The sequence below is a fragment of the Carassius auratus genome, chromosome 39, assembly GCF_003368295.1.
Source record: "Carassius auratus strain Wakin chromosome 39, ASM336829v1, whole genome shotgun sequence".
Taxonomy (NCBI): domain Eukaryota; kingdom Metazoa; phylum Chordata; class Actinopteri; order Cypriniformes; family Cyprinidae; genus Carassius; species Carassius auratus.
This window is the reverse complement of record NC_039281.1, coordinates 235,322-262,200: the sequence shown is the minus strand read 5'-3', so window position 1 is coordinate 262,200 and position 26,879 is coordinate 235,322. Positions and strand designations below refer to the sequence as shown.

General features: G+C 39.3%; 1 protein-coding gene across 9 annotated transcripts in view; it reads left to right on the top strand.

Moving 5' to 3' along the window:
- Positions 1-26,260, top strand: part of LOC113057582 (rap guanine nucleotide exchange factor 2-like) — a 103,732-nt gene extending 77,472 nt beyond the window's left edge. For 4 of the 9 annotated variants that reach the window (XM_026224989.1, XM_026224987.1, XM_026224994.1 and 1 more), the window contains 24 exons: positions 3,041-3,172; positions 7,576-7,753; positions 9,654-9,790; positions 10,413-10,571; positions 11,462-11,614; positions 12,148-12,312; positions 12,394-12,501; positions 12,602-12,805; positions 14,342-14,450; positions 14,658-14,934; positions 15,013-15,170; positions 15,583-15,597; positions 16,125-16,365; positions 16,480-16,866; positions 16,973-17,184; positions 17,639-17,762; positions 18,150-18,173; positions 19,097-19,320; positions 19,430-19,600; positions 19,691-19,840; positions 21,732-21,933; positions 22,348-22,799; positions 23,485-23,836; positions 25,705-26,260. In XM_026224989.1, coding sequence (XP_026080774.1) covers positions 3,041-3,172; positions 7,576-7,753; positions 9,654-9,790; positions 10,413-10,571; positions 11,462-11,614; positions 12,148-12,312; positions 12,394-12,501; positions 12,602-12,805; positions 14,342-14,450; positions 14,658-14,934; positions 15,013-15,170; positions 15,583-15,597; positions 16,125-16,365; positions 16,480-16,866; positions 16,973-17,184; positions 17,639-17,762; positions 18,150-18,173; positions 19,097-19,320; positions 19,430-19,600; positions 19,691-19,840; positions 21,732-21,933; positions 22,348-22,799; positions 23,485-23,810 — 4,308 coding nt within the window. In that variant the 3' untranslated portion in view covers positions 23,811-23,836; positions 25,705-26,260. The remainder of the gene's footprint in view (positions 1-3,040; positions 3,173-7,575; positions 7,754-9,653; positions 9,791-10,412; positions 10,572-11,461; positions 11,615-12,147; positions 12,313-12,393; positions 12,502-12,601; positions 12,806-14,341; positions 14,451-14,657; positions 14,935-15,012; positions 15,171-15,582; positions 15,598-16,124; positions 16,366-16,479; positions 16,867-16,972; positions 17,185-17,638; positions 17,763-18,149; positions 18,174-19,096; positions 19,321-19,429; positions 19,601-19,690; positions 19,841-21,731; positions 21,934-22,347; positions 22,800-23,484; positions 23,837-25,704) is intronic. The other 5 variants (XM_026224991.1, XM_026224988.1, XM_026224992.1 and 2 more) reach the window with 4 other exon arrangements.
- The last annotated feature ends 619 nt before the right edge of the window (positions 26,261-26,879 follow it).

Sequence of the window (26,879 nt, the reverse complement as noted above, 5' to 3'; positions counted from 1 at the left end):
GGGGCGCAGGTGCAGCTCATCTCCAATCACTACACCTGGCCTCACTCCTCGTTCCCACGCCTCTCGGCCCCGCCCCACTCGCCACAGCTATATATAGCGAATAAATAGGCCTATACAATAATTTTTTTTTTACTTGAATAATAAATAATGAAAATGAATGAAAAACGCAGAGTTTCGGTTCATTTTTTTTTTGCTACGCGAAAGGAAACAGATGGTAGAATGCAGAATCCTATTTTTCTTTAGGCTTATTTTACGCACAAAGATATGTTTTTATTGTGAATGTACACAAATAAAGGCAAACCATTTACAATTTCAATTATATTTGACTAAAAGGTGAAGTTGCTTCCACTGTTAGAAGAAAAAAAACTCAAGTGATTATGCTGGCGCCACATACGCGCACAAAGTTAAGCTTTGCTACATTGACAATGCATCCTGTTCATTATCATAATAAAATACAGTCATTCAAACATATGTTTTTTTCTCTCTCTTCATAGCCTATTTTAACAATGCAGCAAACCTTTTTAAATATTTTGATAAATTACTGAAAATAAATGACTTTTTAAACCATTTAACTGAGTGTATTAATCGGCCAAATTTCTTAACGGTCAGTTAGCAGTCAACCAGTTCAAATGAACATCAAATGAACATCCCCACTGCTTGTTTCTATGACAGCAGGAAGGAAAGCACATCTACACTTGTGAGAAGTGAATTTACTGGCGTGGTGGAGGTTTTGATGGCTCCTTTCCTGCAGTGGAAGTGAGAGGAGAGCTGATGTGTGTATCATAGCTGACAGTTCTGTGGCCATCCAGGACTTTCCTGGGAATAGCCTTGAGGAACACAAGCGAAGGGATGTGGAGGGAGGAGTGAGGCGCTTTGCTGCTATCCCAGTGCTGAATGCACCTGCTGACCTGATAGTGTATACTGAACCACATCACTCTGAGTCTGTTCTGGTGCTTCCAGAACCACATTTAAGTACGATTTTCATTTTTCTAACTTCGGTTCTGTCTTTCATTTGTTCTCCCTTTTCTTCTGTCTTTCCTTTTTGTTTTGTTTGCTTTTTCTTGGATTCTCTTTAATTAGTTTTTTGTACTCTTGCATTTGTTTTAGTTTTTCCTTCATTTATTTGATCTCTGTTCTTTTGTTTTCCTCATTCTTTTTTCACTTGTGTTAGTTTGTTCCATTATTCATCTTTTCTTGCTCTGTTATTTTTATTTTGATCATTCTGTGCTTTCTTTTTTTCATGGTCTTTTTTTAGTGTTTAGTGTTTTTAGTTTTAGTGTTTAGTGTCATTTCTGTTGTTTGTTCTGTTATTCATTCTATCTCTCAGTATGTCATGCAGTTCTGTATTTACTTGTCTAATTTTTATTTTCATTTATTCTGGCTTTAAGTCTTTTTTAGTTCGCTTTCATTTGTCCCATATACTTTTTACTAGTACATTCTATTTTATTCTATTCTATTCTATTCTATTCTATTCTTCATTCCTTCCTCTTATGTTTTCTCTCTGCTTTCAGGTGTAAATAGCCCTAATTAATATGGATGAGCTGCCATGGCGATAGATTAATGTAATGAATGTGTGTATGTGAGGAGGAATATTCATCAACACATTAGTGTGTTAACACACCTTTAGCCTCACAGCACACCAAACAGCAAGCATCCCTGTTACTGCACCAGTATTGGGGCAGATAGTGTCTTGCAAACATATTGTTTTCCTTATCTGCTCCTATTCCATCTATAAGGTTGTTTTCTCTCTGTTCAAGCTCTCCGTCTCCTGAGAGAATTGGCTGTATTTCCGGCATGTTTATGATTATGGGAGTGGAAATTAGGTCAGATGCATTTTTGTATGAAAGCTATACTCATCCACAGCTGGCTGAAGACATCCAATAGCCCCCCCAAAAAAGCAATTTCACCCGTGAACACACATACAGCCACGAGCACACACGCAGACACAATTGGAAGCCGATTGAATGAGCTTTATTGCAATGTGGCCATGTGTGTGTGCGTGTGGGCTGTGTGCACTCTAATATTAGCTGAAATTGGTTCTTAGCTCCTTATCTCTGTGCTGTTGTCAGTGCCTTTCCTCTCGCACAAGCCCCTCACACACACACATGCTTTGCTCTTGCAGCCGCACCCCTTCAAATATGTACAGAGCGTCGCCACTAAAGAGCTGCTTGCTCACACTGAACCAGAGGAAATAAACATGCCACATGCAATATTGTGTAGCCTTCGATTATACAGTGTCTTTCTTTCATTAATTATGAGCTATTTGTTTTCCTAATGATTCTTTTTTGTGTGTGTAGATATAAACCAGCCTTGTTCTTGCTGTAAGCCAAGATAGTACTACAGTGCCAAGGCTCTCTTGCATTAGAAATATAATTAGAAATTAAATTTCTCAATAGCTTAAGTCCAGATTTAGCTTCTGGGAATCAATGTAAAAACAGGCTTAATAGCAGGCTTGTGAAAAAAAATATATATAGAGAAGATTTGAGTCTTTATTTGTTTGTATGGCTTATATATTCCAAGTCTTTTGAGGTTATATAATGGTTTGTGTGAGAAACTTGTCGACACCTATTAGCATTAGCAAATGAGCTGTGCTATTTTGTTGAATGAAAATAGGGAAACCCTGCATTAAATGTGACTGACCTGACTTACATTTTGTCAACTGTGAATGGCGTGGAGAGGAAAATTGCCCCTGTTTAAGATATCGTATGGTCCTGTTTTAGCTCTAATAAAACACTGAACGTCTATGAGGCTTGTTTTTGCCAGAAAATCCTTGAGAGGATCAGAAACATCAGGTGTGATGAATAAATGATAGCGTAATGGACCGCAGAAAAGACTAACTTAAACTGCAATCTGTGACATTTAGAAGTTCAATGGATTCCAAATCAGAGCTTCTTTACTTTTAGTCTATATTTGTTGGATTTGAGGCCGTACATGTGATAAAATTTTGAATAATTAAAAGATATGCTACTGGTTGGCTGTCACTGTTATTTGCTGCATTGCAGATCGTTATGGTCAAATGTTTGTTTGTCTCCATATGCAGCTGCCGGCAGACTTCAGCAGATTACACCTGGCAGACGGGATTCACCCCCAGGTGACACACGTTTCCTCCAGCCACTCAGGATGTAGCATCACCAGTGATTCTGGGAGCAGCAGCCTGTCGGACATTTACCAGGTAACAACACCTAGCCTTTGGGTAACGTAGGAGTAGCAGCTTTGTGGCAGTGACATCACAATGTGACATATACTTTATGATCTGAACTGATCAAAAGACTGAGGTTAGTCATTTTTTTGAAAGAGGTCTCTTATTTTACCAAGACTGCATTTATTTGATCTAAAATGGAGTAAAAAAACAATTTAACATTTAATAGAAATTTAAAATAATTGCTATTAATATGTTCTCATATGGTAAAATTTAATTTTTTCCAATGATGGCAAAGCTGAATTTTCAGCACCATTACTCTAGTCTTCAGTGTCACGTGATACTTCAGAACTCATTCTGATTGGTTGGTTTTGGTGCTCAAGAAACATTTCTTATTATTAGCTATTCTAAAATCGGCTTTTCAGGATTCTTTGAATAGAAAGTTCAAAAGCATTTATTTGAAATAAAATAAATATTATACATGTCTTTACTGTCACTTTTGATTAATGTGCCCTTGTTGAATAAAAGTATATATTTATTTTAAACAAATATACATATATGTATATAAACCTAATTTAGATTTTTGGGTGAGCCATTTCTTTAATATGCATGCAAATTTCAACCATATTTATTCATTGCTTTCATTTACATTGTATTCATTTGGCAGATGCTTTTATCCAAAGCATTGAAGGTACATATTTCATCAGTATACAAGCTTCTATCACTAAAGATTTGCCACTATAACTAAACCTGAGCCAATGAGCCTTAAGAGATTAAAGCAGAAGGACCCCGTTTACTTCATATATCTGTGCCCGTCTACAAAATGTGTATGTTTGCCTCTATAAATCATATTAATAGTGTTTGGCTTGGTATTTGCCTGGCTGTTTTCCTTGTGAGACATGTTTGTGGATTAAAGACGTTTTGCAGCAGGCCGTGTGCAAAGGTGTATGGGACATAATTCAGTTTATGCAGTGTCCGTGATCCTGGGCTGATGACCGTCTGTTAAAGCCTCATTAACAGTTGGACGGTGTCCTCGTGAAAAGAGGTTGTGATCTCCCTGCTTTTCACCTTACTACAATTCTCCTCACCTATCCTCGCCATCCACGTCTCGTAAAATGTAAAAACAACAGCAGGCTGAGTGGAATGTTGTTCATATGAAATGGATGGTTTAAAATCTAAATTCTGATTGCATGTGTTCGAAGCTGTTGAAGCTGCACAATATTTTATTCATGTGTCTGCCTACAGTTAAGCTAATTAACTGCTGTATGTAATTATCTTACTTAATGTAAGAATTGTTCATTCTAATTACTGTTGTTAACACAGTTTATAATTGATTGAACATTAGTGTCTTTTATCATATTGCCAATTTATAAAACCAATAATGCCGATTCATTCAGGAGTGAAGTAAATGTTTCTTTGTGAATGGTCCATTGAATCATTGGACTTGTTCGACTTGAAGTGGATCATCACCATCAGATTGATTGCTGTGTTTGACATCAAAGTACCGCAAGAGTGATTAGAGACGCCTCTGCATGCTTTTGAATCGCTCTCATGGTACTTTGATGTCATACACATAGCGCCGCTTCAAATCCAACATGCTTATGGCCAGTGGTTCAACACGCCGAATGGTTCACCCAATTCATTCAAAACGTGCATTAAGAAATTAAATGCTGCTGTGTGTTGCTCGGAGGTGCTTTGTTTGTCTGCTTTGTCTTTATATTTTCGTTGGCAAATTTGAGCAAAACAGATAACATTGTGTCTAAAATAACACAATATTAACTTCTTACTTACTGAACTGTTGTATGAGATCAGTATCATATTTGCACTGGTGTGTTATTGCACTTAGCCTATTGCTTGTGTAATATTGCTTAACTATATGATGTAAATATAAGACAAAAACTCAAACAGGGTAATTTTTGCCCCATATCTTGATTTTTAGGGACATCACACAGTGAGTTGTTGCACTGCCTCATATTTGTCATCAATAAACTCTATTTAAAGTCAGATCACCCACATAGGGTGGGGCAAGTGCATTAAATGCGTTAATAATTTTAAGTCATTATTTTTCACTGTAGTTAATTAAAGCATTAAATTACCAGCCCTTATATGTCCTTTTTTTTTTTTTTTTTTTTTTTTACATTTGAATAAATAATGATGCAGGTTTTTCAGGGAGGCTTGAAAGCATTGATCCAAGAATAGTCCTGCTAAAAAATTAATGTTCCCTTCACGCTCATCTTAGCTGCCCAAACAGTGCTATAGATTACATCAGACATGGCAGTTTGAAAGATAAATCAGTCCCTTCATCAGTTACAGTGTATTAATGTTACATTAATGTAACTATGTTTGTCTACAGTGATTAGCTCTTAAATTGATTTCATAAGGGAAGCCAGCCTGACGCCTGCATCGTTGGTGCTGTTTGATTCTTGAAGTACAGCAATGAAACTTTTTGAACAATTCCAATGTGGTGTAGGTGGTTTATCAAGATGTGACTTGAGTGTGATACGTTTGGTTTCTTCAAGCCTATATCTGCCAGAGACGTAATGATCTGAAGCGAGTCATCAACATAATGGTGTCTGGACGAAAACGTGATTTATTGTAAATCCCTAAAGGTTCAGCTAATGGGTGACTGCTTAGTGTATTGATTTTAAGATCTTAAAACCGCATTAATCAACAGTCATTGATACCTTTCCTCAACAAGATTGCTGTTATTTAAGCACATAGATTTCAGTCGTCATGCACCAGTGACTTACTGCTTTGGGAATGCATATTTAATTCATAGTTGAAAGCTGGGAATACGGGTGTTTCCTGCAATTTAATGGATGCAGCATTTGAGACTGCCTGTCCTTGTAATTGGTAAATGTTGCTCATAGATCTGTGTTCGTGTTTTAACTCCAGTCTGATCTCTGGGACAAATGTGTGCCACAGGGTTATCGAGCATCTGAGAGCTCATGGAGGTTTTCAGCAGGATTGAGGACCTTAAAGGAAAAGTTCATCCAGAATAGAATCTGTCTTCATTTACTGGTCGTTCCAAACCTGTATAACTTTCTTAAATTATTGAAAAGAAAAGGAAATCGGTGTGCTGGTTATTTTCTTGAGTTTAAGTTGATAATCACTTTTAGAGAGCGGTTAACTGTTGACCAGATTATTGTGTCATTGAATTCAACTTGTTGAACCAGTTCAGTCCAATTATTTAATTATTTAAACTAGTTTTGTCAGTCGAATCATAAAGAGATGTTTAAGACAAAATAGTTTGTAAATAATTAGACTTTGTGACTTCTTTTATGAAAAGATGCCAAGAGTTTAAATTATATGATAGCTTTGTGTTAAAAACAGACCAAAAAGTGGGGGAAAATATAAACATTTTGAAACTATTATGATATTTCTATGCTGTTTTTGATTAAAAATCCAAAAAGCTTCAATCCCCATTCACTGTTATTGCAACGAATAGACTCTCCATAATTTCTCCATTTGTTTTCTGGGAGAAAAAGAAAGTCAGACTGGTTTAGAAGACGAGGGTGAGTCTATTTTAGGTGATCTATTCCCACAAGTAGTTTAGACCTCTTTAAGAGGGATGCTTATGTGAAAGATGGCTCTCTTGTTTTTATATTAGTGCATTTTGCCAGCTGCCACCACCATCCTCCCCCACTCCCCTGTCCCCACCCTAAAAAAAGAGCCCAGCCTCACATCTCTCCACCCAGTGCGCCCTCTGAGTGGCTGCTTTCAGCACCGTCAGAATATTTGATGAGTAATACTGGTCATTTAAGTCAAAATGACATGCGTTTGTGTGAGCCCAGATCGAGGGGCTTTAAAAAATTAAAAGTGGCTGGAAGCCAGAGCTCTAAAGATGATGCTGGGACCCGGCTTCTGCAAGCATTTGGTCAAGGCGACTCTGTGGGCAGTTTCAGGGAGGAATAGAGTATCGATGTGTCTCTTCAGCCAGGTGAGAGCGAATCCGGGTTGGTTGCGACAGGAGATTGTAGTGTTCACAAACGGATGGGTCTGTCTTTTGTTTATTTTAGTCAGGTTGGACCATGCCGCAGTGCTGGGTGGGTCCTGGGTTGTGTTTTCCCATCTAACTTTTTACCCGGAATATGTTTTTGTTGTTGCCTGTGCTTGTTTGTTTGGTTTGTTTGTTGCTTGCTTTGAATTGTTGTGATATAGGACTACATGCAGTCATGTGCTCTGCTTCCTTTTTCTTTTTAATTCTGAATATATTGTTGTTTTTTTAGCTTTGAATCCTAGTCTTGATCAATTTGTCTTTTTTTTGAGTCTGTGCTTAAACTTTGCTTCTGAAATATGTTAGATGTTAGGTCTGTGTTCAGCTCCAGGATTCATGATATTAATTTAGAAGAAACACAACAGTGATGTAAAATTTAAGCAAAAAATGTCCAAAATATCTTACTATGATTGACTGAAGAAAGGTTTCTGAAACACAGGCCACAGAGAGTGAGCCTGGCGACATGGACCTCAGTGGCCTGCCCGAGACGGCCGTTGACTCCGAGGAGGATGACGATGAGGAAGACATCGAACGTGCCTCTGATCCCCTCATGAGTCGAGACATCGTCCGAGACTGCCTGGAGAAAGACCCCATGGACCGAACGGATGATGACATAGGTGAGTGATTTGCTTAAACCATCATGCTAGAATTCAAGCATTCAAACCCCAGAATTTGCTCGAGGAAGAAAGAGGGGATTCTAGAAAGCAATGAAATAATTTGCCAGGAAAAGAAGGCAACAAAAGGTCGGGGAGACTACAAAAGGAGAGAGTGAGGTGGGGAGACGTGTTGTTTTTTTCTAGGTCACCCTCTCAGCCGAGCCTCTCCGAGCACATTAAAATTTGATTGGCTTAGCCACATCCACAGATATGCTTCAGTGGTGCCGTGCCAAGCACAGGTCATCGAGTACCCAGACAGGCCATGGGCAGGGAACAAAATCCAGAATCTTTTTTCTTCACTCTCCTCAATGTCAACTGAACCACTCTAGCCTTTGGGCAGCCCTGGCAGCCCTGTCACACTAGCTAAAGCCAAATACTTGATTTGGTTGGCCTGACTGATATGGAAAGAAAAAACTATTAACTTGCTATAGAAAAACTATTATCTTGATGGCCAGTTCTAGTAATTCATATTGATTGTAAAATAATGATTATATCGCAATAAATGGACACAAGATTTTAAATGTGCCATGTTCTATGCAACGGAATGGCATGCACACTTGTAGGCTAAGCAGTCAAAAAGAGTCAAATATGGAAATGAGTGTTTCTATATGAGCTCTGTTGGTCCTGTGGGTTTGAATCAAAATGGTGTGAAAACACTTTCTGCTGCCGTTGTCCAACAGTATATATACATATGTGACCCTGGACCACAAAACATCGAAATTGAGATTTATACAACATCTGAAATCTGAATAAAAAAGCTTTCCATTGATGTATGTTTGTTAGGATAGGACAATATTTGGCTGAGATAAAACTATTTTAAACTCTGGAATTTGAAGGTGTAAAAAAAATCTAAACACTAAAATTAAAGTTGTCCAAATGAATTCTTAGCAAAGCATATTACTAATCAAAAATTAAGTTTTGATGTATTTACAGTCGGAAATATACAAAATATTTTCATGGAACATGATCTTTACTTAATTTCCTAATGATTTTTGGCATAAATGAAAAATAGATAATTTTGACCCATACAATGTTTTTTTGGCTATTGCAAAAAATATACCCCAGCAACTTAAGACTGGTTTTGTGGTCCAGGATCATATATAGCACAGTAGAATTGTCAATTTTTCTGTCAGTATTTCTGTCGCAGTGTCATTTCTGCCACATCCCAAATGATGTATTGTATTAAATAACATCCTGTGATGAAAATGGCTTTGTAAGGTTAATATCACAGCATTCTAAATACTTTATTATTATTTTAAAGTTTTCTTTCCACATTACATGTTTTGAATTTTATCTAAAGGACAACAACCAAGGGACAGCTGTAATTGTCAAAAAAGAGCTAAAGTGAGAAAAGGCAAAACATTTTGAAACCACAAGTTGAAAATTGAACATCTGGCATGGTTAAATAATAAAATCTATGCATAAAACATGTACATTTGGAAGGTAGCAAAAACAAATGATAAATGGTTCTAGGACAGTTTTTTTTTACTTCCATATAACAAAAAGCATTGAAATATGTTTATTTCAATAGAACCCACTGGCAGTTGTCCATAATTGAAGAAACTACATTCTGTTTAGGTCTTTGTTACTGTGGAAATGGATTTTGTCATGTATAATATGTCCTGTATATTGCATAGCAGGATTTGCCGGTTCTCAGAAATAGCTTCGTATTAATAATGCATTCGATGCTTGGTTGCTGTTATTTTTATAAGCCATGGAAAGAATGTTTTTTCCGCTCTCCATGTGGGAAGAAAAAACTGCATCTGATAGAGAGAACAAAAATACCAATGAAAGACATTCAAAGATCTCACTTAGTTTTAAATGTGACTTTCACTTCTTGTTTCTCGCCCTGTTTCTTCAGAGCAACTGTTGGAGTTCATGCACCAGTTACCAGCCTTTGCCAACATGACCATGTCTGTCAGGAGGGAGCTTTGTGCTGTTATGGTGTTCGCTGTGGTGGAACGGGCCGGCACAGTCGTCCTTAATGATGGCGAAGAGGTAGGTCAGACTTACCGTGACATAAACCAGTAGCATTAGCCTTATTGAAGTCTCAGTTTCACCTTTAACCTATATGTGTAGTATACCTAGTATACTGTATATAGTACGCATACTGCACTTTTTTTTATATCAATAGCTTTAGCCTAGCTTTTTACACTAATCGCATTTTAGTTCTCTTTAACCCCAATCATCTCTTTTTTTTTAAAGTTATGTCATTCCCCTCCTCCTTTCACCAGCTCTCACTTCAGTCTCATGTTGATCTTGATTCTGTGGCTTTGCTTACTCATACTTTCATCCTTCTCCTACCTTTCGTCACAGCCAATCAGCCATTCAGCTTCTGCACTGTTAAAACTGAATGGATGCAAGCTTTCAGCATCTTGAGATTACAAGATGCCCGCGGTTCAGCGGGAATCACTTATCTCCTTATCTCAGTATTGACATGCCAAAAAGAGCCATTTTTCCCCCTTAATGCATCCATATAATTGAAAGCAGGACAGGGCTTGAGGCTTGTACAGTTTAGTGTGATGACATGTGATAAAAAAAGGCTGTGATTTTCAAACAGTGAAAATAAACCATATGTCCTCTGTCTTACTGTTATCTCTTCATTGTAACTTTGTTGTAGCTGGACTCATGGTCTGTGATTCTGAATGGCTCAGTGGAGGTGACGCACCCAGATGGCCGGACGGAAATCCTGTGCATGGGCAACAGCTTTGGTGTGTCCCCCACCATGGAGAAAGAATACATGAAAGGGGTGATGAAGACCAAGGTGGATGACTGCCAGGTGAGTCAACAATCCATTCAGTAATCCAGTTCTTTTTTTTTTTTTTTTGCCAAAAAACATTGCATTTCATTGCATGGTTTCATTGTGTGAAGACAATGAAGCCTATTTTTGAATTGTGGCAGTGTATTTTATTGTACACATAGACACATGTCCTCTTCCAGGCAGATTCAAAACATTTTCTGTTGATAAGAACTTAAGAACTTGCCCTGATGGTGGAAATGGGAATTTTCACTGCTTTTGTCTTAAATCCACTTTCTATCTTTTGCTGCACATCACAAATTTCTTTGGTTTTTCTCATTGTGATGGGTGACTAATTTGGAATTTGGCCTTTGTTTCCCCTCCTATTTTTTATTTCTGTTAATATAAACAGGAAGCCATGGCTTTTCTACAGAACATTAAATGTACTGATGCAATAAACTTTATGCAAGTTGTAAATCACTTTTTTAATAGCAATATAAATATTTTTGCATTAAAGGTATTTTAATTGTAATACCACAATGCACATTATGTAATGCTTTTATTCTCTTTATTTTCATCATTTAGATTTTTGAATATCCAGCAGGTTTTAAGGAAGAACTCTATTGATTAAAACAAATAAATAATAATAAAAACAAAATGTCTCTTATCCCTGTCAAACCTATCCTAGCTGTTTGTAAAGACTCATTTAATGCAGAAGTGAAATGGTCCTGCCCATTCATTAAGCATGAGAATGATTGGGGTGATTAGTGAAAATTTAGCAATAATGAAGTCTTGTCTCTGTTTCAGTGCACTGCTGTAATTATCATTGTGAAATCATTTGAAAACCTGCTTCATCTAAAAAGTGATTCTACTTTTGCCTCTCGGCTTGTGTCTGCTAGCTCACTTTTGCTCTCGTTTTCTCTCTCTGTCAGTTTGTTTGCATAGCACAGCAAGAATACTGCTGCATCCTTAACCAAGTGGAGAAAAACATGCAGAAGGTGGAAGAGGAGGGTGAGATTGTGATGGTGAAGGAACACCGAGAGCTTGACCGCACAGGCACCAGAAAAGGACACATTGTCATCAAGGTGAGAACACATCTACAAACTCCGTAATATAGCTACAATAAAGTGACAAAAAGAAAACTTTCCCAACAAACGTAACCTGTCATGGGGGTCAATGATAGCTCATATAAGGATTTAATACTTAAACCAGTGTTTCCTGCACCTCTATTTCATGGCACTTCAGCCAAAATAAATAATATTTTATTTGAGTTGTTAGTTTGCAGTCTGAACTAAATCCAATAAGATGTGCCACACTGCAAAAGCTGTGTTAGGATACATTGACTCACAATTTTGATTGACATGGCATTTGCTCTGATTTAAACAGATGCATTGAACATAGCCATTTATTGATTCCTAAATGTGGAAATATGCTTAGCACAGTGGAGGCATATATGGACTGAATATCAAATACATCTTACGAGTCCAATGTCTTGAGGGAAATTTGACCAACAACAATGAAACTGACCACCAGTTCTTCTGGCTGACCCCAAATCAGAGTCACAAGCCAAAGTTGGATTTAATATGCATCCTTTAAAGAGCACATTTGGTTTTTATAGGGCACACCAGAGCGTCTTACCATGCACCTTGTAGAAGAGCACTCGGTGGTGGACCCCACCTACATCGAGGACTTCCTGCTTACCTACCGCACCTTCCTGCCAAGCCCCATGGTGGTAGGCAAGAAACTGCTGGAGTGGTTTCATGACTCCAGCCTCAGGGACAAGGTGCATAGACACGCTTGTGCAATCACGTAAGTCAGTTGGTGGTTGATGAGATAAATGATTATTTACGACATATTTTATCAGGTTACACGGGTAGTCTTGCTGTGGGTAAACAATCATTTCAACGACTTTGAGGGTGACTCCGCAATGACACATTTTCTTGAGGAGTTCGAGTACAATCTGGAGAGAGAGGTCAGTGGTGTGCAATAAAACCTAACATTTCTTAGTGTTCTTCAGCTTTGTGGCTGAGTCAACTGCAAAATTTTCATGCAATTGCCTCTCTTTAAACCAGAAAATGTGTGGGCACCTAAGACTGTTAAACATAGCATGTGCTGCCAAAGCTAAGCTACGGGTGGTGACCCTAACCAAACCCTCGAGGGAAGCACACCTGTCTTTCACCCTGCTGGGGGGTTCAGAGAAGGGCTTTCGCATTTTCATTGACAGCGTGGAGCAAGACAGCAAAGCTGCAGAGGCCGGCCTTAAACGAGGAGATCAGGTAATGTCACACCAGCAGCACGCAGGATCTGAAGCAGGCTACAGAAATAGTTGTACTTGTTAAATTGACACAACTTGCATTGTTGTGGCATTAGCAGCTGTATTAGTAGTTATGTGACTGGAAGTGGGAAACATTGTGTGATAGCGTTTTCAATTGCTTTTGTCAAGCGATGAAAGCGGTTAGTCACATAACTGACAGAATACTGCCCTAAATCATAAAGAAAAAGAGCAAAAACCTCATCTTTGTTTTCATTCCTTCTATCGTTCAAACGTAAAAGCGCACACATCTCAGCCTGTTAACTCGTTCTGTAGTCTAAATATGTCTGCCACACGGCTTCCCTCCTTCACACAAGCGGAAAATGTGATTGCGGATGAATAGTGTCACACTGTTTCCTTTTGCCCTTCACTCACTGCGGTATTTGGCTCATAAAGCTGTTTAATGAGTTGCTATCTGTTTGCCCTCCGAACCACAAGAGGATTGGGATTGTTCAGAATGCTAATCAGCTGATACTTGGCCATTTTGAGATTATTGACAATAACCGTGTCTGCTTAGCCGATTAACAGATGTGGTAGTTCTCCTTTTGTATCAGTCAACAGCTTTGACAATGGATATGCTTTTTGTTGTTAATCTTAATATTAGTAAATATTGTGAAGAAGTTTCCATTTATTTTGTTTATTTATTTTCTGTTATCGGTAGCAAGGGAACTTACCAAATCAACAAAAAAAAAAAAAAAAAAAAAAAAACATTTGCCAAAATCAACAAGTGTGCTTGTACAAAAACCAAGAAAAGCAGTCAATTCCATTAGACTTATGTGCATTTTTTTTATAGCAATTTTTTTAATCCACTATTTGCTGTTTGTAAAAGTTGTAAAATGTTTACAAATACTAATGCAATTAATGTAAAGTGTGTAAAAATGTAAAGTAAAGGTTGGTTTAAAGCATTAATTAATGACATTTTCCAGTTTTCTGTGACCTAATCTAAAGTGAGAATTATTTCCGGTTAATAATTTGTTAATAAAGCATTATCTAAATCTTTACCTATGAACTAATTAAACAATTAATGAAGAACTCTCTATTTGTATAAAGTATATAAATGTGTTAACTAGAGTTTATATACTATGAATTAACTATAAACGAATAGTTTGCAAATGATTTGTAAGTACTTTATTAGTGTGTACTTATTATTAAATGTTACCATATTAGCCAATAAAAACCCTATTGCTTGGGTGCTAATGTGAACATGGATCTGTATTTGTTTGTGTCACTGGTGTGATTTTGTCAATGAATGAATGAATGCCAAAGGAGTTCATGTTGCAGTAAGGGCAAAGTCCTTTCACGCTGAAAATAAGCATCACACTCATACTGATTCCTCATACCTCACCTCACTGAGAGAATTTGACATGTAATACCACGAACTGCTCACTGTGTGCTGAAAGTATATAATACTGAAATAAAACGTTGTGCTTAATGTATATTTATCAACTGGCCCAGCTGCAATGTTGATTGAGATTTTGTATTTTCATCTTTTTTCCCCCAGATACTAGAGGTCAATGGGCAAAACTTTGAAAATGTGCCGTTATCCAAAGCCAACGAGATTCTCAAAAACAACACACACCTGTCCATTACTGTGAAAACCAATCTCTTAGGTAAGCTACACTGGCTGAAATTACTACAGCTGCACAGACTGCTATTTAGATCCAATGCTTCATTTTAAAATTGCCAGTCAGCTCTCTTTTCGTCTTGCAGTAGGGGTAAATGTAGCTGTAGTTGATTTTGGAAGGCTGTTTGTTCCTTGATAATGTCAGATGGGATTATTATACTCATCTTCTCTGTGCTGTGTTTCCTGCTTTTAGTGTTTAAGGAGCTACTGGCCAGGCCTGACCAGGACCAGGAGCAAGAACTGGAGGAGGAGCCAGACAGGAAGAACGGGGCACCTCACATCCCCAAAATCGGGGACATTAAGAAAGCCAGCCGCTACTCCATCCCTGACCTGGCTGTGGATGTGGAGCAGGTCATGGGTCTTGAGAAAGCTAGTAAGAAAGCCAAGGCCAACACCGTGGGTGGCAGAAACAAGCTGAAGAAGATCTTCGACAAGACACTAACCAGTATTCTTCCACCCAAACCTTACAAGTAAGCTGTGTCATACATGAAAGCTCTCTTGGTTATTTTGGTCCACTGCAGTGTATAACTCTTCAGGTTTGTTCACAGTGACGTTGGTGTGGGACAGTCCCAGGATGACAGTATTGTTGGGCTAAAGCAGTCAAAGCAGATCCCTCCTGCTCTTCCTGTCAGTGGAAACCTTTCATCGAGCAACCCTGACCTATTGCAATCACACCATCGCATACTTGACTTCAACAACCAGCCTGGTAAGACACTTAATGTGGTTTAGCAAAGAAAGACATTTTACTGCATCTGCATCCATGTTGGTTCTGGAACCACAATGTGGTCAACCACTCTCGTGTTAGGATTAGGTTGAGACTTGGTCTTAAGGGGTGAACAGCGTTCTTATCAACTCCACCATTACCTTAGGGATAGGGTTTAGCCAGTAATCATTATATTCAGGAATTTGTTCTACTAGGTTAGACATTCTTCTTAAGAAAGAACAGACTAAGTGTCAGTATATAAAGATAGTAGAGATCTTTGCATTGATAGTTTAAATATATTTTTGCGATGTCTTGCTGTGCACTTACCTTTTTGGCAGAACCTTTCACACAAGTTTAATCTCAGTGCATGCATATATAATAAGACGCTCATGCTGTCCTGAATGTCCTCTTTCAGAAGCAGTTCCTATAAGTAAGTATTTGATCTTGTTTTCTTAGAAGTTTCTCAACTACTTTCATTTCCTTAATCAAAATGTTCTTCAGGGCACTTCTCTGCTTCGTTTTGACTTTGATCTGTCTACAATTTTTTTTTGGTGGTTCTCAATCAGGTCTCAATTTGTAAGCTGTGCATTTGGTGGGCTTCATCAAAATTCTTTAGTTAAATTGATTGTTGTTCACTGATTCACGTCACTTTCACAATAGAGGTTTTGTTTCGGTGTGAGATTGATTGTAGGTTGATTTGTTTGCTTGTTGAAAAAAATTACTTAATAATAATTTAAAATAAAGTTACTGATTATCGGCTTGTAGATTCAAGATGTGATCACTTCTTGGCTGTCCAAAACTCCAGTTCAGATTCTGACTTATTCAAACATACCAAAGTGTGAAAGTGACACAAGTTCAAAATGATCATGGCTAACACATTATAAGTGGTTTTCCACCTTGATGTTGGTCAATGAATGGGTTAAGTGTGTGGGCTTAAGCCATTCCTCTGTTCTTCAGACATGTCAGACCAGGTACTGAGAGTGTTCAAGGCAGACCAGCAAAGTCGATACCTCATGATTGGGAAGGACACCACAGCAAAAGAGGTCGTAGCTCAGGCCATCCGAGAGTTTGCCTTGACCGCTGCCCCTGAAGCATATTCATTGTGTGAGGTGTCAGTCACTCCTGAGGGTGTCATCAAGCAGCGACGACTCCCTGAACAACTCTCCAAACTGGCCGACAGGATCCAGCTCAGTGGAAGGTGTTGCCTTAGAGCCCTTGTTGCCATTTTGAGTATAAAGTGTTTTGGTGTCAAACCACTTAGAACATCTGGTGACCTCTCCTCTCATTGGCTTATTCTCCGATAAACCTTTAGGTACTACCTGAAAAGCAACATGGAGACAGAGACATTGTGCTCTGATGAAGATGCCCAGGAACTACTAAGGGAGAGTCAGATCAGCCTGTTGCAGCTTAGCACGGTGGAAGTGGCGACCCAGCTGTCCATGCGTGCCTTTGAGCTGTTCTGTGCCATCGAGCCCACCGAGTACATCGATGACCTCTTTAAGCTGAAAACCCGTCTAACCGGGCCCCCCAGCCTCAAGCTCTTTGAGGAGGCCATCAATCGGGAGACCTTCTGGGTGGCCACGGAGGTGGTGCGTGAGACCAACCAGCTCAAACGCATGAAGATCATCAAGCACTTCATTAAGATCGCACTGCATTGCCGCGAGTGCAAGAACTTCAACTCCATGTTTGCCATCATCAGGTAGAAATGGTCTTTGTTTCAAGAGACTTTTTAAAATTAAGTATTAAACTGAAGACTTATGATGTATATTTTCCCAAGTAACAATGACATTTTGTGTCTTTTCCAGCGGTCTGAACTTGGCACCAGTGTCCAGACTCAGAGGCACATGGGAGAAGTTGCCTAGTAAATATGAGAAGCTGTTTAGTGATCTTCAAGATTTATTTGATCCCTCCAGGAATATGGCAAAGTACCGTAATCTTCTAAACAGCCAGAATCTGCAGCCACCCATCATCCCTCTTTTCCCTGTAATCAAGAAGGATCTCACCTTCCTGCATGAAGGTAAGATAGTCCTCGCCGGAGTAGGTGATGACATACAGTATATAATACATGTTTCTTTTTTATTGAAGTACATTTTCCTCGATATCTTTTGGATAGAATGGCTTGATACCTTTCTCAAAGCTTCATTCCCAGTCCAAAATTATTAATACATAACTGTCCATGTTTATATTTCAGTAATAGATTTTCCTGACTTTGTGTAGCACCTACACCTCTGCATAGCCTTCCTAAGTTTGTTTCTAACTAGGACTTCTGTTTAATATTAAGAGTTTGTGCAGTATATTTAATGAAAGGTTTATGTCTTAAAGGCACAGTTGTAAAAACTTTAAATTTTGAGAGTCAATTATGAAAATATGACTGCTTTAACACAAACTTCACCATTTTAAGTTGACCCTGAAGGGAGAAAAATAACTATAAAAATGCACGATATGAGCCTTTTCTTTACTGTCCACTCTAGGAAATGACTCGAAGGTAGATGGTTTGGTGAACTTTGAGAAGCTGCGGATGATTGCTAAAGAGATCAGACACGTAGGCAGAATGGCAGCGGTAAACATGGACCCTGCTCTGATGTTCAGAACCAGGTGAGTGCCTTTCTGTTTTGAGTGCTACAATGACTTCTTTGTCCTTCTTTCAGGCTGTACTCTTCACATCACTGAGTTGCTTTTAGTGCCCACTCACTGCGATGTGTACAGCTCTCACCTCACGCTTCCACACACAGGCTTTTTCGACATGTTAAAGTGATATTGACGTATGAGTTAAACCACTCTTTATGTTATTCTGTCTGCATTATTGTCAGAGAAGTTAGTGTCTCTCTTTTGGTCTTTGGTGCACCTCACCTTGGTACCCTTGTTTCTCCTCATCTAAGTGTGTCTCCCTCTTTTTCTCTCATGGGCTTTCTCTCTCCCACATTTCTCTCTTTGTCCACCCTCTCTGCCCCACACTTCACTATTCATGCCTCTCCCTTACAGGAAGAAGAAATGGAGAAGTTTAGGGTGAGTAAGGTGAACTCTCACCTTTAACCTCATGTGTGCCCCTCCTTTATTTTGGGCTGACTCCTCACCATTCATTTTTTTTCTTTTTCTGGTTCATTTGAGAATGCTTCTGCTATGACGGATCCCATCCAAGCATTTGACCGCCATCACTTTTGCTACTCAGGGTCATTGTATAAACTCACCTCATTCTAAATACATCCTAATATTTCTGTTGTATAATATAATTACCATAGATCTTGAATGTTTCACAAATGTGACTCCACTAGTATGCATGAATTTATTTACAGTTGTTTGGTTCCTGCACATTTATTAATTTGATATCCCATGATCCATTTTTAGCAAAAGTGATTTAATGTGCCACTTCCAGCTAAACTACTTACCATAGCCGCACGTCTTCAACTAAGTTTTTGCAGTGTTGTTTTTTTTTTTTTGTCTTTTTGATTATTTTCTATAGTTTTAACTTTATTAGTTTATGAAATGTGATAAGTGATATGTGTGTGAATTCAAACAGCCATTTATAAGATCTTTTTTTAAGTTGAAAATTGTGTTCTATTCCAGCCTAACATACAAAACTTTAATGATGCTAATGATGCAGAATCTAAACACTTCACCTTTAAACATAAATTAAATGGTTGACAAAAATTTGTCCAAGGTTTTTGCCCAGAAATGTAAAAAAAAAAATATATATATATATATATATGTAATCCTTTTTTTTCTTTTTTAATGATCAGTTATTTTACTCTTACTTCTGTTGTACTTTTTAACTGCCTGATTGGCTGAAATGTGAAATGCATGGAATGTTTGGATTGAAGCTGCAAGGAATGCAACTTATCGCATGTCAAAGAGAGACTGCATCTTCATCAGCATACTACCACTGTTAAAGTCAGCGTGCATCTTTAACGGTAATATGTGTGTGCATTTAGGTCACTCAGCCAGGGCAGTGCCAATGCGGCAGTCCTGGATGTAACCCAGACAGGCGGACACAAGAAGCGGGTCAGACGGAGTTCCTTCCTCAATGCCAAGAAGCTGTACGAGGACGCACAGATGGCACGCAAAGTCAAACAATACCTGTCCAACCTCATCCTGGAGACGAATGAGGAGAGCCTGCAGACACTCTCAATTCAGTGTGAGCCTTCAGTCAACACATGTGAGTAGGGTGCAAGCACACACACTATTACAAAAAGGTGAATCCACAGGAAACAGTGGCATGTGATGAAAAAAACGCCACACACATTTACCTCACAATATCATTACAGTGCCGAAGAGTTCTGGGGACAGGAAGAGACCTGACACTTCTCCTGTAGTTGCACGGGCCGCCATTCACCAGCGCCAGCAGCTTCAGAAAGCCACCCAGGCGCTTCAAGTGCCTGCCGTAGCCCTCTACCCATCACGCAAGAAAGTGCCAGTCAAAGACTTGCCGCCATTTGGTGAGACTCCGCATAAATGTAGCTTAAACATGATCAGCTTCTACATTGTGTATTACTGGTGCTCATGAGAATCTTATTGTGTTTGCACAGGCACAAGCTCACCACAGTCTCTGAAAAAGATACTGTCCCTTTCAGAAGAGGCAGGAGAGAGACACAGGAAACTGACAGAGGACAGTGTGTCCAACAACTCCTCACAGATGTCATCTCCTCCCACATCCCCTCACAGCTCACCTAAGAAAGGTAAGTATACAGACAGGCACACAAATGGCATTTTTTGCTAATTTTATGTTCATTTTTTCTTCAACCTCTGGTCTTTGCACACTTGACTTACTTTCCCCCATTGACTTGTGGAACTTGAATCAGAGCCTTATGGTGGGCATGCAGTGAGATGTATTGCCAGACAGCATGTGCCCCGCTGGCGCCCCTAGTGCCAACATGTTTTCATGGCTGATTTAATATCTTGAGACTGCCATCTAGTGGTAAAAAGATAACACATAGAATATGAAATATCCTGCCAAGGATAAAGTGTTTTATTTTATTCAAAACATCTTGGAAAGCTGCTTGTCTCCGATTTCATTACTGTTAAGTTACAAATGCACCACTTTCCATCTCTCGAATTTGCATCACATAATATTTCTGTCTCTCAATGTTTACCTGTTTTACCCTGTATTCAGCCATTGCATCTATAAGAAGCCACAGTATGAAGGGGTTTTCCTCCTTCTGTAGAAAATCACCTAAAGGTAACAGGTCCTGGATGTAGATTTAACCTGAGAGAGTTCACACAAGCATCATTATTGCTGTGTCTCAAAATGTTGTGGACTGCCTACTAAAACATCATCAGAGTTGATGATCATACCATTTGAAAGCTTGGGCTCAAAAAGATTTTTAAAAAGCTGTTTGAGAAGTCTCTTATGTTCAACAAGGCTACATTTATCTGATTAAAAATACACTGAAAATATTGTGAAACATTATTACTGTTTTCTTTTTGAATATTTTAATATTTAATACATTTTTACATGTTACAAAAAAGAAAAGAACCTTTTCATTTGACCTTTTGGGATGTTGGTTGCTTTCCTTGTATTTGAGACACAGCCAATGAGATGTTTTGTTTTTTTCGGTTAGAACATTTACTTAATCAGTGACATTTGTGTCTAGACTTTCTTTAGGAATCAAATATCATTCTTTGTTTATTGTGTTGTATAGTAGAGTATCAGTTGGAGGTTCCACTGATGGCTTTATACATTTAGAAATATCAGAATCGCTGACATTTAGGTGAACTCTCTCACCAAGTCTAGACAGTGTTTTTGCTCCTGTTGTAGCTGGCAGAGGCAGGCTACTGCTCTAGCTGTTTGTGTGTGTAAACCTGAATACACATCAACTCATGGGGACTTGGGTCACCATGGGGACCTACATTTATGTCCATATGGGTACAGAATCTTATAAATCATACAGATTTTTTTTTTTTTTACATATATATTTGTATATATGTATATAAAATGCAGTTTTAAAGTTTTCTGGGGAAGGTTTAGGTGTAGGTCAATAGAAAGTACTGTTTGTGTACATTATAAAAACCATTACGCCTATGGTGAGTCCCCACAAGGATAGTGAACCAGACGTGTCTGTGTGTTCTATAGGGCTTTGCTACTGAAGTAACTGCCTAGTTTTGATGAACTAATCTATGGAAGGGGGTTTTGACTCTAAAGTAATTCTTTGCTGTGCCAGTGACATAGTTTTTAGGAGTTTAACCTTCTCTGACACTCTTCTTTCTTGCACTACCATTGTATCATTAATTTAATCATGATGTAAACAGGAAGGCTTATTTTTCATGAGTTGGTTAAATGAATAACTATTGTGCAATTGTTTCCGACTACAAAATGCAGCAATACAATTTGAACTGACAAATATTCAATAGCTCTGTTCCAAAATCTTGTATGCTGCATTTTAAGACACACACCAATATACCTTTCAAAAATAACTCTAAAATATTTGGATGGCAGGAGTGTAGCTCACTATGTTCTGGAACAAAACCTATTTATGTGAAAAGAGACTGTTATAGAATGGGGTACCACAGGGCTCTATATTAAGGCCAAACTGTTTTCTGATCATATTGTTCTGTGTACTCGTTTGCCAGGGTATGGAAGAGCAGGTGACTACCTGTCAGACTCTGGTCACAGTGAGATCTCCTCACGCTCCAGTCTGGTGAGCACCTCCTCCCTGGACATGGGGCAAGATGAACGCAGACATCGATATGGAGGAATAGCTGGGGAAAGCCATGGCAGTGTCCACCGTCTAGAACGCAGGGCTACTGCTGATCCTGACCAGTACAGCTTGGGGTAAGCACTTACCATTACTCTTAAAACTAGTTGGAATGTTGCCTGAATAACTAGTCAATTAATCAGTGTGAGTTAATTTGGCTGATTTTGAGCTAACCTGATCCTGTTTGGATGTTTCTCAAGCAGTATTTAAATAAGACATGTTCTTGTGTTTAAAAGCAGATAGACGGAGCACATTAGAATGAATTCAGGATTCTTGAGAAATATGAAACTATTTATTTTGAATGATGCACAGTGTTAAATGTAGCAAAACTGGAAATACCAGAACAATTCAGAGCAATTCTATATTAAGTTGTCAAACTCCCTAATGGAAAAGTCTTTTATTGGACAACTGGTTGACCTTCATGGCCTAGTCCTGGCAATGTAGTGTTACAATTAAATCCTTCTGGATCTTTCTACCCTCTCTTTATTCAGGTCTTGCTCATCAATGCAGGACTGTCGGGGTCTGTATGCGGGTGCCACTGTGCTGTCTTCCCCCAGCTCAGAGGAGCTTACCCAGGACCAGGGCGACCGGGTGTCTCTCGATGCTGCTGATTCTGGTCGTGGCAGCTGGACTTCATGTTCCAGTGGCTCTCATGACAACATTCAGACCATGCAGCAGGGGCGTAGCTGGGAAGCACTTGCAGAGGGTGCGGGGCTTTGGGGAAGCAGAGGAAGCTGGGCGTCTGCCTGCTCCTCTTCATCCTCTGCAGCATGTTGGGGCGAGGACTCTGAGGGCGATACGGGCACTATCAAGCGAAGAGGAGGGAGGGATGTGACCACAGACCCAGAGACCAGCAGCATCACCTCCACTGGCTCAGAAGAGTCCAGACAGCACAGTCGACGGCCCTCACCCATCACTGCAGGCAACACCAAAGCTGTGATCAGTAAGAGTCGCCACATGACCCGGGTTTAAAGGGATAGTTCACCCAAAAATGAATATTCTATTGATATTTACTATTTACCTTCATGTTGATCCAGAGCATTATGTTTTTACTTTAATTTAACACTACAATGAGAAGCATCACACAGCTTTCTTTCCCCATTCATTAACATTTAATAGCAACCATGGTTACTTATCATAAGTTACTTATCTTTCAGGAAGCAAAAAGCTGTTATTCACAGAAAATTAAGTATATGTGGCCTCATGGAAGTTTGTACATCAGACTTTGATGCCAAACTTGGTGCCTGGTGTTTTATTTTGCATGAAAGATGTGATGGGAGAAAGTATTCATTTTTGGGTAACTATTTTAAGAGTAACTACAGCAAATTATGTGTCCTAACCTGTTTGTTGAGTGTTTACATTTGCTGAAGTCATGATTTTTGCATGCAAAACACATTCCCAGTGATTAAACTAACATCTGAAAATGAAACTCTGAAACCTTAAGGATATAGACACCCTCGCTTAAATTACTTAATTGTCATGTTGAACACTACAAGGTGGAACAGGACAACGAACTACCTTCAAAAGTGGTCCTTCCTGATCTAGTGCATGTCTGCATGTGTCCTTCCACGTGTGTGAGAAGCATTACGGATATTAAACGGAACTGTGGTGTCCGTCTCCTCCCTCAGCACGGAAGGACGGCCGTTACCGGGACCCTCCGCCAACTCCGCCGGGCTACACCGCACTGACCATCACGGACGTAACCGAGGGCACAGCTCACTCGGGCAGGAGACCGCCGGACTACACCACCGCCTTGCAGCGATCCCGTCTTGTCTCACAATCCCCTGACTCCCAGCAGCCCCCAGCTGCGGGAAAACCCATCCACTCGCCGGATCCCCGGGGCCGAGAAGAGGAGGAGACAGAGGAGGTGGAAGTGGAGGGTGAGTGCTTGTCTCCCAAACTCAGAGATCAAAGGAGGAGAGGTCCACACACAGCAGTTCCCCCCAGGCCATGAGTTACATACACCACCCCGACGGGAAGGTAAAACATCCCAAACTCCAGTTACTTCCACACTCACACGCTCACACTCCCATACACCAGTCACGGCTCTGCATGCCAGGAGGACAGCTCCTTCACCTGCCCACCATCACCAACCACCAACGCATCTCACACAGTGCATGTGTCGCCACAGAGACAGCCTGCCCCCCGCCGTGGTAACATCCCAGTCATTGCTCCCTGCTCTGCCGTGTGTATTGGCTCTCACCCATCAGTGCTCACAGGAAAATCACTAGATCTGCCATCATAAATGCTTGAACACATGATAGAGCCTGAAGTCATGTTTGTGTTGTCAGGCAGCACATGAAATAGCATTAGTACTTATCAGCACAAAGATCCTGAATTGGGGAATTGTCATTGTATTAATTTTCACAGTAGTGGTCTTTCCTGTCTTATGTTTGTCTCTGGTAAGGTACGGCCAAAGCATATTTTATTTCCTTATATTAAGTGGTATGTCTTTGTTCCAAATCCCTGTGCATTTCCTACCCTTGACGGCATTTTTTATACATCCAAAATTGCACAGCTATGCTACCAAACATTTACATGTAATCATTGTAGGCATGTTAATCCCAGGATATATATATATATATATATATATATATATATATATATATATATATATATATATATATACATACAGGTGCTGGTCATATTATTAGAATATCATCAAAAAGTTTATTTCACTAATTCCATTCAAAAAGTGAAATTCATTACACACAGACTGATATATTTCAAATGTTTATTTCTTTTAATTATGACCAGCACCTGTATATAATTATTTTGTTAAACTATGTATGTCATATAACATTTTATATACCGTATTTTTCGGCCTATAAGTCGCACCTGAGTAAAAGTCGCATCAGTCCAAAAATAGGTCATGATGAGAAAAAAAACATATATAAGTCGCACTGGACTATAAGTCGCATTTATTTAGAACCAAGAACCAAGAGAAAACATTACCGTCTACAGCCGCGAGAGGGCGCTCTATGTTTTCAGTGTAGACTACAGGAGCACTGAGCAGCATAGAGCGCCCTCTGGCGGCTGGAGACGGTAATGTTTTCTCTTGGTTCATGTCTCTTAGTTCATTTCTCTTGGTTCATGTCAAATTAATTTTGATAAATAAGTCGCACCTGACTATAAGTCGCAGGACCAGCCAAACTATGAAAAAAAGTGTGACTTATAGTCCGGAAAATACGGTAGTTATTTATTTTATTCACTACTGAAAACTATTTCCATCGTATTAAAAAATTGTCTTTTTTTTATGCCATGTATTTTTTTTTTTTCATGCTTAGTGTCAAATTGTTAGTTTAACAGTTATGGTTAGTAGAGTCTCATGACGTAAACATGTTGCTGCCTGTGAAGCTTTTCAGGTCAGCACCTATTTCAGTCCAGGTGCTGTTTTCACACTGTGTTGGTTAGTGTAATTTGAACACCAGTTCCAGTCTACCTGTAATTTTTTTTTTTTGCATTGCGCTATTTGGTTCCAATCAGCGGTGTGCTTGCATTATCAACATGAGTATTCGTGTGATTACAATACAAGTGGCAACTGTTTGCTAGGTAGCAGTTCAGGAGAAGACAATACAAGTTTTATTCCAGTTTTGGTGCTTGTGCTATTACTACCAAAAATGTAATATGCACAAAACTGCACTTGCATCTGTTTACTGCAAATGCAGTGTAAGACATGTGGAGTTTGTGATGCCAAAGACAGTTTTTGCTGACACAATCAGTAATTAGAAATGACATTGTGCCATCAATAACAGTTCACTTTCACATGTCACTCGGGTTTGGAACAGAGCCTGTGTTTAAGTGATTGTGTCTGTGATGCTCACAGTGATTCTCTCTTCTTCCTCCAGAGGATGAACAGGTGTCCGCTGTTTGAAAGGGGGCGACTCTGGCTGCACTGCTGCATTGACTGATGGCCCTTATCGGGCATTCACAGGTCAGACAGACAGACAGACCATCCAGTCTACATCTTACCGGCACTGCCTCTCTCCCTCCTCGATGGATTCATCTCCCTGTCCTGCCTTAATGCATCATGGGGGGTTTAATGCCCTGCATGCTAAAGATACTGTGAAGAAAGGAGGCGAGCAAAAAAATAATTTATTTGGCACTTTGGAGAATGGAAAAAATGAACTGAACTGAACTGAAAACACAACGCTTTGACATTCACACACAAAAAACAAACTACTGTTAACAGTTATCTTCAGACAATTCCCTCTTACCTTCTACCTAAAGGTCACATGGACACGTTTAGTGGTTCCCTCGAGCACTTTTTAACTGTTTTTAAGGTGTAAACTGATGCACACAATCTACATTTCAGTCACACGATTCTGGACATGCAGTTTGGATGGCGAAGAAGGCTTGAGTACAATTTACCACCCTTCTTTTGGACATCAGTCCTGACGACAACTCTCATATCTGTGTGGTTCAATATAACAGTATTATATTTGCAGGAGCACGACTTGAAGGACATCTCTTCTACTGGATGACTACAAATGGAGTTCATTGATTCCTGACTTGCGTAGCACACCGATTTAATATGGAAGGTGTTTTATGAGAGGAAATGATGCTAAGTGAAGCCTTAGTGATTGATTTTATTGGTTTTTGGCTTTTTAGTGGGTTTGTGAGCTATAAGAAAGTATGACTGGTTTGGGCAAATGCCTATAACAAACAATACAAAAACAAAAGCCTGAAAAAACATGTCATCTATTGGTAATCGAGGAGCCAAAGTCCACTGAAAGTGAATCAGCTCAGCTTTAAGAAGCAAAACTCACTCATCTTCGTTATGACGCAGAAAGAACCTGTAGCTTTAGAAAGCTAATTGAAGTGTTGGCTGTGGCAAAACATCATCTGCCCCCTGTTGGTTAAGGTGAGACCTGCAGGCTACTCAGGCCGTCTTGTTGGGTGCTACTTCCTTCCTCTCATTAAGTGAAACCATTAAGAAGGTGTGTAAAAAAAAAAAGGTGGCTTTTTTGTTTAGTTTTTCTTTACGAGGGCTCAAGTCATGCATGTTTCTCCCGGAGTGGGT